Source organism: Lates calcarifer, linkage group LG12 (genome assembly GCF_001640805.2).
Source record: "Lates calcarifer isolate ASB-BC8 linkage group LG12, TLL_Latcal_v3, whole genome shotgun sequence".
NCBI lineage: Eukaryota > Metazoa > Chordata > Actinopteri > Centropomidae > Lates > Lates calcarifer.
In genome coordinates this window covers 3,986,515-4,000,695 of record NC_066844.1, presented here as the reverse complement: position 1 = coordinate 4,000,695, position 14,181 = coordinate 3,986,515, and the positions used below count along the sequence as shown (strand labels likewise).

At 38.5% G+C, this 14,181-nt stretch overlaps 2 protein-coding genes across 12 annotated transcripts in view; both read left to right on the top strand.

Annotated features, from left to right (window-relative positions):
• slmapa (sarcolemma associated protein a) overlaps positions 1-6,735 on the top strand; it is a 63,720-nt gene extending 56,985 nt beyond the window's left edge. For all 11 annotated transcript variants that reach the window (XM_018663304.2, XM_051074536.1, XM_018663302.2 and 8 more), the window contains one exon: positions 3,587-6,735. In XM_018663304.2, coding sequence (XP_018518820.1) covers positions 3,587-3,682 — 96 coding nt within the window. In that variant the 3' untranslated portion in view covers positions 3,683-6,735. The remainder of the gene's footprint in view (positions 1-3,586) is intronic.
• A 2,770-nt stretch (positions 6,736-9,505) lies between these two features.
• Positions 9,506-14,181, top strand: part of LOC108874767 (filamin-B) — a 65,276-nt gene continuing 60,600 nt past the window's right edge. The window contains 1 exon segment of the mRNA XM_018663296.2: positions 9,506-10,090. Coding sequence (XP_018518812.1) covers positions 9,799-10,090 — 292 coding nt within the window. The 5' untranslated portion in view covers positions 9,506-9,798.

Sequence of the window (14,181 nt, the reverse complement as noted above, 5' to 3'; positions counted from 1 at the left end):
TAAAATTGATCAGATTATCAGTAAAGTACTGAGGTTCATTACACAACGTTAAAATTTAATATTATTTACTAGTTGCAGTTTGGATGCACACACATTGATAAAGACAGAACAGCTGCAGGTAAAAGCTAACAATATAATGACATTTTCGTTTTGTACATGATGGTGTAGACTGCTGTTACATGACGGTAATGAGGCTGTTAGAGTCGAACCCTGAATTCTGATCATCAGGACTCTCTCCTCACCTCCTGCTCTTCCCTTTAAGACTGAGCCTCATCTTCATCATCACCATGGTCTGTCTTTGTCTTCTGGTTTAAGCGGCTCTAACTAAAGCATGTCTGTCCATTTGTCTGCTGCTCGGTCAGTCTGACTGTCTGTCTGCTTGTCAGTCACACTTTCCTCTGCTTCTGCTCTTATGCAGTTAACACTGAAACATGCTCTTTAAAGGGACAGGTTTGCACTAACCAGACGCCTCCGTTTAAAAGGATACGTCAGTCTCTTCAGTGCCTGCAGACAGTTTTCACCCTCAAGGAAACATTAGACCTCAGGCTCCCACCAGAACAAAGCTGCCTGCCTTTGTTAGCATTGTGCTGTTTATATAATGCTTGCTGCTGTAGATCAGGTAACTAACTATGACTGCCTGTGGGTGGCTGAGCTGAAAGGTTGATGTCTCTCAGAATGCCAGAAATTGCAGCAGCTTTATTTGAAAAACTATAGTGGTTAACTTTAAGTTTGGTAGGTAAACATGAGCAGCTGGAGATCTTTGCTGAGGTCGTCAGGGATAATAATCTGTGCAGACTGAAGGGGCTAAATCAAAGAAGCTCAAATGATAAGGATGATATTATCATTTATTTCTGTTATTATCAACAAATGCCATGAGAAAACCAAAATATAATAATAATAAAGTAATATAAATATGAAAGAAATGTAAAGTTTCATGTTTAAAAGAGACTCAGTAGCTTCCTAATACAGATGGTCACTGTGGTTTCTAACAGACTTTACTCAAACAGAAAACAATAGAGCATCTTTTGTGGACTATTTTCATTAGTGGATTAATACACATCTTGGTACTCCAGTGATTTTACAGCAGCAGGTTGGAGTGTGTGGGATTGATTCAAAATAAACAACATTGTTGTTTTTGACAACAAAGGAGCTCCATGGCACAAAAAAAGGTGGTATGTCTGGCTTTGGATGCACAGACTTCATCAGAATCAGTTCACTATTGCTTTGCACATGGGATTTGTTGACAATAAATAAAATATAGATATCATTAGAGTTTAACTGTAAGCTTTTTGCCCCAAATTTAGCCTGTCAGGGTCTGTAGATGTCTTACTGTCAAAAAAAGATTAGTTTTAATTATTGGGTGAGAGATGATTCATTGAGGTTAGAAATGTTAGAGGCTCTAAGCAGTTCTAAATTGGATTATTTCCTTTGGAAAGGGCAGCTAGTAATACAAATTTGCTACAATTCATATTAGTATTAGTTGTTATAAATGATGCAATTTGTATTAAGTAAAAGCAAAATGCTGCCACAGCTCAGCAGTTAAACACCAACAGGTCTGTGTCAGAATCAAAATGAACATTACTGTAAATAGAGTAAATAACCTGTCAGTGACGAGCTTTGCTCTGATGCATTTTTCAAGATAAAGGTATCTCTTTAAAGAGTCAAGAGTCTTTTATTAAGAGATGGTCACATCTGACCATCTCTTAATAAAAGAGAGACACTAACACACTCCTCCACGTGCTTGATCCATTCATTGTCTCTTCACAGCTCCCTCTCACTTTCAGGGTATTGGTGCTTTATTTTGATTCTATATTTTATTCATTTTATACGACATTTTCTTCTTCTGTATAACAGGGCTTGTGGTTACTTTATTATTTATTTTTTAATTTTCCTTCCATTTCTTGCATCCAGTCTGTTTAATCTCAGTTATATTTTACCTGCTTACAGGTCTGGCCTTTTGCTTACTCTGACTCTCATCAATCTTTTTTTTTTTCTTATTCTCCAGCCATCAGTGCTTGTCTCTTCATTTTTAAAGCGTTCATCATTCTGTCCATCATGTTTGTTCTGTGTTGTTTGCTGCTTGTCTGTTTGCTCAGTAATGTCTGACTAGTGTCTCCAGTCGTTTGCTGTGAGGGAAAACTGGTCTGTAACATTTCTGTTTTTTCTACTCAGGTAACCTCCTCAGCTCTTGTTTACTTTGCTGCCTCTGCCTGTGCTTTATTTTACCATCTGTTTGATTTTGTCTTTACTCCTTTCCTCTAACTCTCCTGAAGTCCCAAAAGATAATATTATTTATTCTTTAATTTTGTGTTATTTAGTATTTAAATTATTGATTTTGTGCCTGAGTTGTGGAAACAAGACAGTTTACTACAAACACATATGTTCTCTACCACAGTTTACACATGCTTGATGCACACAGCTGCCTCAAAATGACAAGAACTTGGTTAATAAACTTTCTTCGTATAATGAAACAACAGGAATAATCAGCTGTGTAAATTAAAGAACAACAGGCTCTAACACCGTGTCATCTGTTGCCAACAAAATGTCTCAAAAGTGACTTGTTTTTTGGAGTGCGTCTTAATGAGTGATTGATAGAGTTAAAGTAAACGTTATTGGAGAATGTTTTATAGAAGAATTAGAAAAGGCTACTTCATTGCCTCAGACTCGTTCAGACTTTCAGCTCTGATTATGCAGGACGACATCACCAAAACTGTCCAGTTAAAGTAGCTCCTTTCCTTTCCTTAAGGAAAGTCCAGTGTACCCTCTGCTAAAGGGGATAAGAAAGAAAGAACTGAGGCATTTCAACCAGCTCTTATCATGTTATAGATACTTACAGGGTACAGGGTGATTTCAGTCAGTTATTAATCTCTCTAAGCAAAAAAAGACCACAGCCTTTAATTTGACAGTTTTGGAGATGTCATCCTGCATAATCAGGGCTGCATGGACTCACAGAGGAAAATCATAGTGGTGACCAACAGCAGCTAATTTAACACATTTTACCATCTTGCAATCAGCAAGTGGATTTAATAGTAAATAAATGGTAAATAAGCTGCACCTATAAAGCATTTTCTCATCTTACTGACCACTCAAAGTGAAGTGAATCGTCATTGCTAAAATCTACAGAAAGTCCTGTGCTTGCTCTGCTTTTTGTTGATAAATTAAAAGCGCCAGAGTCTGGCTGGAGACAGGGCAAGACCCTGCTTTTCAGGCGGCATAGGTCCAGTTCTGTAGCCTGCGAACACAATTTGATTGACAGTTTTCAAACTTTGAATAGCTTTTCTCAAATAGATCAATAACCAAACCAATAACCAATAACAAAAAAGAACAAGTTTCATCTGTAGGGACTTCAGCAGCTTTGTACTCTTGGCTGTTGTTTTGCATTTCTTTTTTCCTGCAGTCTGCTCTTCTTCTCTCTCTTCTTCCTCATCTTCCTTCTTCTCCTCTTTCTGTTTATTCTCTCTTTCCTGGTTTGGTCCAGTTTAAGTTAAAACATTTGGACCCAACAGTCAGACTAACTTGATCTTCTTTGTCTCTGTTTTTATGTGTTTTGTCGTCTCTCTCTCTCTCTCCTCTCTCTCTCGAACAGAGCGGCTGGAGCCCCTGGATGCCGGTCATCGCAGTGATGGTCGCCGTGACGGCAGCCGTCCTCTACCCCAACCTCTCCAAGAGCAGCTCCACTTAGGATACACAAACAAACACACACACACACACACACACACACAGAGAGAGCGCTGTGAGGAGAGCATCACTGCTTTACTTGTATAAAGTCTAATTGTACATAATTGTAGAGGGAATATAAAGGTTGTGGTTTCTACAGAGGATTCACATGCTTTTTGGTTTATTTTGTTTTTGTGTTTTGTTTTTTTCTGCGACGGGGAGTTTTTGTTGTCGTTTTTATTCTCGGCTCTCTCTCAGCTGTGGTGGTGGGGCTTTTTGGTTTCTTTGTCTCTCTGCTGATTTCTGGGTAACAAATCGTTCTCCACCGGGCCGAGCTTCCACACACCACACATACAAACAGACAACCCACCTATGATTACGCATTCACAGTGCAACGCTTTCCAGCAGCCTCAGTGCAGTCAGGGGAACTTGATCCATGTTATATCACTGAAATGACTGGTCTGTTATTTCTTAATATTCAGAATCTTCCCATGTTTCTCTTGACTTTGAACCACCTCCATATTCAGCTTTAATTTCACTCATTTAATTCTTCAAACCTGCTCAATCCTCTCACTTTCCTCCTAAAAATGTCTCTTAAGTACGAGTCATCTGTTGCTTTCTCACAGCAACGTGATAACTTTTGGATTTTAGCTGCTGATATTTGGTGCCGGTATACTTTAAATATTTGAATTCAGCCTTTTTCATCTCCTTGTCTTGTCAGTGTCGAATGTGTTTGATTAAAATAATATTTAAGCACAAACAGTGATAAAACCAGGGTATCAGTTCACCTCGTTCGGTACTGTAGTCAGCCGTGTGCCTGAGTCTGCTGGACAGCGGCAGGTTCAGGAAGCCCTGCTCTGGTCTGGTTTTAGTCGGCCATGTTGGACGTCTAACATGGTGTTTTCTCTGTGTTTTTTTTTTCCTTTTTTCGGGGAGTTTTTGGGGTTGGGGTTAAAACTTGAAGCCAAATTATTAAAGATGAAAATCTGATTTATTTTCTTTGCTTTTTTTTATTTTGGGGGGGGGCACAGATAAAGGGGGTCAAAGTGCCTCTGATGTAACTAACTAACACCACAGTTTGTGTATGTGTGCGGGCAAACACAACCACACATGCACACAGACAGACACATGCACACACACTTTGTCTGATGAACACACACACACAAGCCTACACACTTAGTTTATCTGTCTGTCAGAGGTCTGTCGGTGTTGAGTGTGGAGAGAAGCTGTACCTATTTAATCTGCAATGTCTTACCAGCTTTTTCCTGGAGCTTTCAGCTGCTACTCCTGGCCTTCAGAAGCGTGAGTAGTTAGCACAGTTGTCATAAACCAACTGCATGATGACTGAGCTAAGTCCGTGCCAGTGGAACCTGTGATTTGGGAGGTTAAAAGCTGCAAAAATATCTCGTAAGTGGACCTTAAGTCAAGATTTTGTCAAATCATTATTGTGGCTTCGTCCCAATAATTCACATCAAGCTGAATGATGATTTTTAGCCACGTTAGCGTCTTTGATGTTCGTCTGTTGGCTCAAACACTTGACTGAAATATGTTGAAGTTGAAATACGGTTCCCTGAGGATGAAGCCTGTTGACGTAGCTGGTTTTCTTACTTTTCATCTAGCGCCACCATCTGGTCAGAATATCTACTTGAGTTCATGGCAGGATGGCTTATTAGTATATAAACTGTCCTCATGTTGATAAGTTACTGTTTGCAGCTTGTTAATACAATAACACCTTCTAAGATACCATGTAGAGTTAACCTGTTGACAGAGTTCTTATTTATGTTAAGTGCTGCTGACCAAAACTCATTGCTGCCAATTTGTCCCGGTGGTCACTCATGGTACTGCACGTAACAATACAATCTTTTTTTGGTTTATGTGCTTTGAGAGAAATTTCTAGTCAAGTGAAAGGTGCCATCTTTATATTCAGTATCCAGTTTGTACAATACATCCATGGTGTCCTTTATAGCCTGAGACCTTTAGCATGAATGTATCGCTTTACCACGTGTTGACAGAAAGAGCCAAGTCTACCAGAGAATACCTTTGACGCTATACAAATGATAATGCTTTGTTCATGTCCAATCTGAGTTTTTGTAATGATCACTTTTTGAACATCCAGAACATACTTTCAACCAGGAAACTCATATTTTTATTTAAAAAAAAAAAAACAAGCTTTGATATTCGACTCAATGGTGCTTAATAAACAGGAGCGTCAACCTGGACGCCATACAGTGCTTTCACCTCAAATCCTTTAATCCCAGATGTAACAGGTACAGTGTTGTATTTTCGGAGCACAGTATTTTTAACCCTCACACAACTAAATCTGTAGAACTGGATCTCTCCAGAGTCTACATCCATCTAATATGACATGAACATAAACCTCTAATTAAGGGAACAACATGGTTATTTCCTCTGGCACCATCCTCAGGACAAGCTGCATTTTTTTTCATCTAAGGATAACAAAGTTGCCTCCAGTTTTCAAGATTATTTTTTCATTAATTTCTTCTGAATAATTAACCTTACAGCATCACTATAGACATGAAAACATCAAGCAGTGATTCATTTTTTTCATTTTCAGCTCATAAAAAGTCTGAACTGAAACTGAAAAAGGTCCTTATTATCAAGATTGTTTTATACGTGTTTGAATATTTTTCTGTGACAAATGTCACTGCTTCATCTCCTCTCCATAGTCCAACAGACCTTTTAACAGACATTAAATTATTTCAAAGTGTGTATTAGTGTGTGTGTTTGGTGTGTGTTTGTGTATGTCGGTTCACACACACTCTGGACTCTTGAGCAGCGTTTGTCATCATTCGTGTTACTCTGTCTTGTCTCTGTGTTTAAAAGAGAAAAAAAAGAAAAGACAACGAACAAATATTCCTGATGTTTAAAGAGAAAAACACTACAGTACAGAGAGAGAATTGTAAAATAAAATGTTATTGAATGATGTGCTACTAGACTTATTTTGTTAAAATTGTTTAGAGATATGAGAGGGAGCTATGTAGAGGAATATGATGATGAAGATGATGTTGAATATGCAGAGCAATGTTTGGATTAAAGTTGTAGCAAGCTGACCCACCACACCAGCTTTCAGTGTCTTCATTTAGCTTCACAATGAACTGCAGACAAACCAAAATGGTTTCACATCAAGGCCCTGATTTTATCTTATTTTTCATCTTGGTTTTTCTATAGTTGAAGGTTCAGTCGTGAATTTCAGCTGCCACTCTCTTTAAACTCTTTTATTTTGAAATAAAGGCAACAAGTAGAGAGTTGAAACTCGTGATTGTCTATTATGGCATTATATACATTTCTGCTGTAGTTCTGCAGTAGTGGAGTCTTCTAGTAAATGTGTACAAGTAATTCTTTAGGTGCAGGTGTCAGCGTTTCAAAATAAAGGTATGAGAAAAGGAGGACAACAGCTAGACACTTTCTTTTTTTAAAGTGCTTAGTTAAGAATTAATCTGAAAAGTAACAGTAACCATGAGTGTCACGTAATGTAGTAGAATAAAAAGCGCAATATTTGTAATGGAGTAGAAATAGAGATACTCAAGGAAAGTACAAATACCTTATGACTTGAGTACTTTGTTATTATCTACTACTGATTAAAACACAGAGAGGAGATGTTTCATGATGTAAAACAGACACAAGATAGTAAAGACTGAACCATTAAACACAGGCCTGGACGTGTGTGTGTGTGTGTGTGTGTGTGTATAAGCTGAATGTCTTCACACGACAAACTCCCATCAATCATCCAGCTGGAGCATGATGTCATCTTTATGAGACGGTTGCAACATGTAGAAGGAATTAACATTTGGCACAAAGATCTCTAATGAAAAAAAAAAAACCTTTTCAGAAAAGATTTATGTTGTTAATCAATGTGACAAAGGTTTAGAAACTAGTCGATAAATAATGGTGGATTTATTCGATGGAAAAAAATGGAAAGACTGAAAACAGAATAGAAAAAGCTGCTTAAAGACTTGAGATTAGACGTCTAAATGCAACAAGAACTTACATCTGTCACCAATAAAACGATAATTAATTGAACCTGACTTCTCAGGAATGTCACACAAGTATTAATAGAATAACAACAAGGATATGTTGAATAGAAAAAAATAGAAACAAGGATCGTTGACTGAAAACAGAACTAAAAGAGGGTGAATATTGAAATTAAATCCATCAGGTCTCAGCAGGATGCTTAAATAAACAAGTTTGATAACAACTTCATTTAAATCAACTTTAAAAAGTGATAATATGTTCTGTACATTGTGTTTCTGTTTCAACCAGTTTTAAAGTCATATTTTAACCTCCTAAACCTTTCAAATCTTTCATTTTTTTTAAATTTATAGTCATAATCTTGATGCAGTATCTCATAATTCAGTCTTAAATAGTCAAAATGTAAACTTGTAACTAACTGACTTGTAAAAATAATGACTTAGTATCTCATAACTGTGATTCAAATGTCAGGTTTTTTTAATCTACTAATTTTGATTTATTGTCTTATAATTTTGTCTTTAAAAGTCAATATGTTGAGTCAGTATCTTAGAGACAACAATAGTGTTTTTTTTTTAATTATTCACCATGAGTATTTTTATTTTCTTTTTTCCCAACCTTTCCTCTTCCACAGATATTTCTCAGCTGTACTGGAAAGTAGATATTAAACCTGAGTGATTAACTTAAAAAATAAGAGTCATTTAAAGACGTTTTAAAGAAGTAAGAAGCCTCATATGATTCAAGTGTGATACTGCGATACTGTGTTACTGCGCAAGTCTCAGTTGTGATTTAAAAGTTGGATAATGTGAAGATTTTAGTTTCTTGCACTGAGTGGAGGTGACACAGACGCCTGTAAAAACATGAGACTGTGATTCATGGACTCAGGTTTAGGAAACAATATGTACAAATCAAAAGGTTCATTTCATGTTTTTCCTCATTTTCCTCGTGCAGTTTGATGTATCGAGACTTTTTTCTGTTTTACCCTGAACACACAGAACTACAGGATCAACACAGAAGAAGTGTGTGTGTGTGTGTGTTGGGACTTGTCATGGAGGGTTGGGTTGTTCTGTGTAAACAAGCAGATTAAAAACTAACAAACAAAGGCAAACTCTGTCAGAGTTGGTCATTATATGGAAGATTAACACACTGTGAAGAGCTGATCAGATCAAAGTTTATTGATCTGTTTTCGTACAAAGGTGAGAGCAACAAACCAAACTGATAGGAAATAACTGAACAGATCAATCAAGGTCTGATAAAACCTACGAGCTGAAACTTTTAATAAACAGTGAAGCAGAAAAAAAAGTTCATCCTCATAACACTATGTCCAAAAAAGCACCTTGTTGCTGTACCTTTAACCATCAGGATACTGTTTCTACAGCTTCTCATTCTATTGTGTAATTTTGTTGCAAATGTTTTTCCTAAGGTCTTATAATTCTTAATTATTAAATTAATAACTCCACTTCTTTCACATAAAACCCCCAAAGCTGAATGAAAACACAACATAAAGAAAAAAGCCCCAGAAGGTGGAACATGGGTTTTGTTTTTGCTCATAGACGATCTTTGTCAAAGTGAGTTACCAGACTGATGCTGCATTCATGGCTCAAAATTTCCCTCATTCCTCAACAGCAACAGAAAGCTATGATAAAGAAAATAATCTAAGAATGTTTTCATCATTTTCAGGTTATTTTAAAGTAAAGGTTCAGATCATTTTCATATTCTGAAAACGTTACTTTCCAATATCTACGTTTACCTTTAATTGTAATATTGTTACACTAAAATTCAAATTATTTGCTCTGCATGAAACTTGAGTTTTTCTTTTCGCTTCCTGGCTTTCTTTTAAACTTGTTTTTAAAGTATTTTTTCTTACTCTTAGGTCACAATTTTCATCCAAGTGAGGGCGGTAAAACGCAGCTGACGCCTCAGCGTTGTTCAAACTTCGACAGGACTAAAGAAACGGAGCATTCCGAGCTTTCAGAGTAGCACATGAACGCCTCAGCAGCCAACCAGTCTCCGTGCGGTTCAGAAAAACTTCAAACCTCCTTCAGCCTGCTCCGAGGACGCACCGCGGGAACACAAAGCCCCACTTTCTGTCACATTTTAACCACAGTCCGAACAAGAAGCGTTGACGATAGCGAACCAGAAGAACCGTAAAAGATGCCGGCCACAGAGAAGGACTTGGCTGAGGACGCTCCATGGAAGAAGATCCAGCAGAACACCTTCACCCGCTGGATCAACGAGCACCTGAAGTGCGTCAACAAGCGGATCGGGGACCTGCAGCTGGACTTGGGCGACGGCCTGAGGCTCATCGCGCTGTTGGAGGTGCTCAGCCACAAGAAGATGTACAGAAAGTATCACGCGAGGCCCAACTTCAGGCAGATGAAGCTGGAAAACGTGTCGGTGGCTCTGGAGTTCCTGGACAAGGAGAACATAAAGCTGGTCTCCATAGGTGAGTCCATTCATTCACCCGGAGGCTTGTTCGAGGCTCCAAAACACCAAACTTGTGGCCCCCCAAGTTAGTTTACTTGCTAATTAAGAGTGCACTCATGATAGGGATGATAGTATCATTCATATTATTTGTCCCAGTAAAGTTTTTCCCCCAGTTTTCCCAGTTTGTAGCCCAAACACTCCGCTTTCTGTCATGCAAAGTTTTCGTTTCAAAGTTTAATTCCTTTTCCACACTACTTCATACTTCCTACTTTATTGTAATGATGTTTTCCGAATCAGCTGGATTCCCTCTTTAATTCGGCATACATTATATACACAAAGCAACAACTATTAAATATGAAATGTGAGGTTTTGTAAGTCGTTCACGCCGTTGCTGCAGCCCACCTGGCTGCATTTAGCTAGGTAAGGAAACACACTTTTAAAAGTTGTTTTTTAAATTGAAGTTAGTGCTATTGAGTGTATTATGTTATGTTAAAGTAGAGAGTTGGTTATGTAGTGTTTGAAAACATCGACTTTTGCTTTATAATGCGGTGAATACAGTATGCAATTTGAGACCAAAGTTCAGTTTGTGCCTTTGTCCCTCATTTGTGTGGAAGTTTCCCGAGGTTTTTTTTTAAACGAATTGTTGACGAAAATTAACCTCTTAGTGAAATAATGTCACTTTTAATGAGGTTTGTTTCCATTTTAGTCCGTTTTGTTTCATGGCTGCTCCCATGCATGCAGCAAATAGGTGTGACAAGAACTCCCTGCCAAACTCTATTTAAGAATTCCGCAATTTAAGGACGCGGTGCCCATTTGCAACATTGATATCATGGTAAATGATCTGTTTAGAGTATTCATAGAGTTGAAATCAAATCGGCATACATACAGTCCTAAATCAAGCCAGTGTTGTATAGGAAATGTTTAATTTCTGTTAATCGTGAAGTTGCAGCTTTGTCAAATCGGCTCTAAAATGTTGAAGTTAACTTGTCCACTGTCCAAAGTTTGGATCCCATGGTAGTCACTGGTAAAATACATCATGTTGTCAACAGCAGTGTTAAAATGACAGTTTTCCTGATGGACTTTGGCATGTTGTGGGTTTAGAGTCTCAACATGACCCCAGCTGTATGTGTGTTTGCTAATGAGCAGGTTCCCACAGCGAGAGGACACACCTGTGTTAATGAGCCTGGCCTCATGTGGAGAGGTGAAGCCTTCTCCGTTTGGGTACTGGATGAAAATATTTCAACCCCCCCCCCACCCCAAACGTTCACAAAGTCAGAGCCAACAGTTGTTAATGTGGTTTGTCAGCTGTATGAGAATGACGGTGATCAGCCTCCATCTGCTGCTCGGTGATTCTGCTTCGTGAAGCTGTTTTCTTTTTAACAAGCTGCTTGCTGTTTTGTCCGAAACATAATTACAACACATCTGATTTTAATTAATGTAGTTTGGCTTCCACCCAGGCTCCTCAGATATTCACATTGCAGTTATTTTGCTGAATATTTGTGATGTAAATTACATGAGACAGACCCAGATTTTTCACTGTTTTAGATTTATTTTCTTTCAAGGAAAACAATGGGATTTGTTTTGGCCTCAGTGCTTCAGCAGAACTTTATGTTAAGGATTTGCTGATGGAAAAAGATTTTTTTTTAAGTAGCTAATGTGTTATTTCTATAGAAAACTGTTAATTGATTTAGATGACGATGAAAAGTGTTTTTGCATTTTTCAGCTCCTTTTGTTTTCATTATCTAAGGAAACTGTCAGATGCAGTGAATTTCCTCTTGTATGTTTTTTTTTTACATCACTGTACACTCAGGAGTCAGTTTATTAGGTACACCTGGTCAAAAATAATACAACAGTCATGCAGCGAATCCTCCCTCATGAAGGTTATAATGTTCATTTTGTGGTGCTGACTTCAGTCAACTTCATAATTGTTTTGGAGGGTGTAGTTTGTGCTGCTGCTGCATTATAGGGAGGTGTTTTCTGTCATTTATCCTCATTGATAGAAAATTTCAGTCTTTCATAATGTTTAAAAAAGCAGGTTTGTTTCTCCTTCCACCCAGAAACGTCGGCTTTTCTCATGGGGCATGTGTTTCTGTGCCAGCCTTGCAAACTATCGTCTAATTGGTTAGTTCTTATGCAACACACTTATCGTAAACATGTGAGAGGGTGATGCAAAAAACCCTCAACTGAGACACACATTACAAATGCACTCTATACATGTTCAAAGAATTATTCAAAAAGCAGAATAATATCAGCATATACCACATGTCTTAATTGGAAAATGTTAAATTTAGAGAAGGAATATGCTGTTTACTCGACCCATGTCAAATTCTGAATATTGTCAGATTTGGAATAATTGGAATGATACAGTGATGTATTTCCATTTCTTTCTGAAAATTTAGAGCTAACAAAGTCCAGCTATCCTGGCACGACAAGCGTCACTCTCAGCTTTAGAGATGAGCTGAAACCACAGAAGGAGCAGAGTTCAGCAGCTCTGCTCCTCTGTCAGCGTTCACACCTAAAGAACACTGTGGTTTCTGTAAGAGACATCTCAGGCCTTTATTAGTGACCTCATCTCATATCTGTGGTTGGACCGGTGGACGGGACCAGGTGTGTTTGTTTGTGGAGTGATGAAGACTTCTGGGCTCAGGATTCTGGTTTCCTGGCAGCTAAAAGTCTGGCTATAACTTAAGGGTCTGTCCCAGTACCAAGAGTGTATCCCATAATTCACTGGGGTCTGCTGCAGCATGCATAGGGCTCCGACAGCTGGCTCCATTTTGGATTTGGTTCCAAGTTGGTAAAATCCAAAACTTATCAATCTCTTGACAGGAGCAGACTGTGTAGTTCCACTTACTGAACTGAAACACAACCGAACGGTGTATATTACCCACGATGCTCTGCTTTTGGAGCAGGAAGTGCTGTTGCTGTCACAAACACACCAAACTCTGTTTATAATTCTTGATATTTTCAAAGTCTCCTCACTGGATATCAGAGATAAACGCTGGTTTTTAATGACTTCTAAGTCTCCTGATCTACAGTTCAGCATTACTCTTGAACTTGCTGGTCCTGACTCTGGCAGTTTAAGCTACTACTGACTGTCGCTCAGTTAGCAGGAAATCATACCTGTTCAAAGTTATATAGTGTAGTTATATAGTGGAATTGACAGAGGCACCATTCTCCCTGTCACAAGTAAGTGTACCATCAATGTTAATGGTAAAGTATCTGTGTAATATTGCTTTAAAGGACCAGTGTGTAGTATTTATTGGCGTCTAGTGGTGAGAAGAGAGTCTATGGTGGCTGCCAGGTGACAAAATGGTGTCAACTACAGCGTGGACTAGTTTGTCAAGTGAGAAGGTTTATTTATATACCTGTATTTACTGTATTTAGCTGTTAGTCTGTAAGACAACAGGTTCTCTCTCCTCTGTTTGGTTCAATTTGTCTGTTCTGGGCTGCCTTAAAAACAGGGTGGTGCAACATGGGCGAGTGAAAGAAAACGCAGCAATTATTAAAAAATTAAGAACCTGTGTTCCTCTAGATAACTCACTTTAGTATCTTTATTACTTGCATCCTTGCAGCTGTAATATTGGTGATCGATCTGACAAATCATCTGAGCTCATACACTATTTATATTTCTGTGAGTGACAGGATGTCCTTATTCACCCAGTGAGCTCTGATAAACTCCCACGAGCTTGTGGTCTTAACGGGCTCTGTGGCAGTTCACCGGAAATATGTCACCCAAGTAGGCACTTTACTACTCACAAATACCACAAGTGTGGGTATTGGGATGGACCCTAAATATCCTCTGGAAGTCTAAATACGGAATGCGTGTTTCCACAGCTGAACTGAGCTCATGAGTGGTGAGACGCTGTTTTTGTGAGGGAGAGTTCGGTTGAGATTCAGACCACTGTTTCAAGGTTTACAGAGACCGTTCTCCTGGATTCAGCAGAAGCGTTTCTACTTTATTAGATGTAGTAAATTCTCTGGATGAACTCTGGTTTAGGAAAACAAAACAAAACACATTAATTAGAAAGAGTGTGAAACTGTCCTGAGTCACTGAGGCTGGTCGGTGAATTGTGATGGGGAGTGAGCTAAGGTCGGACCCTGCTCGGTGAT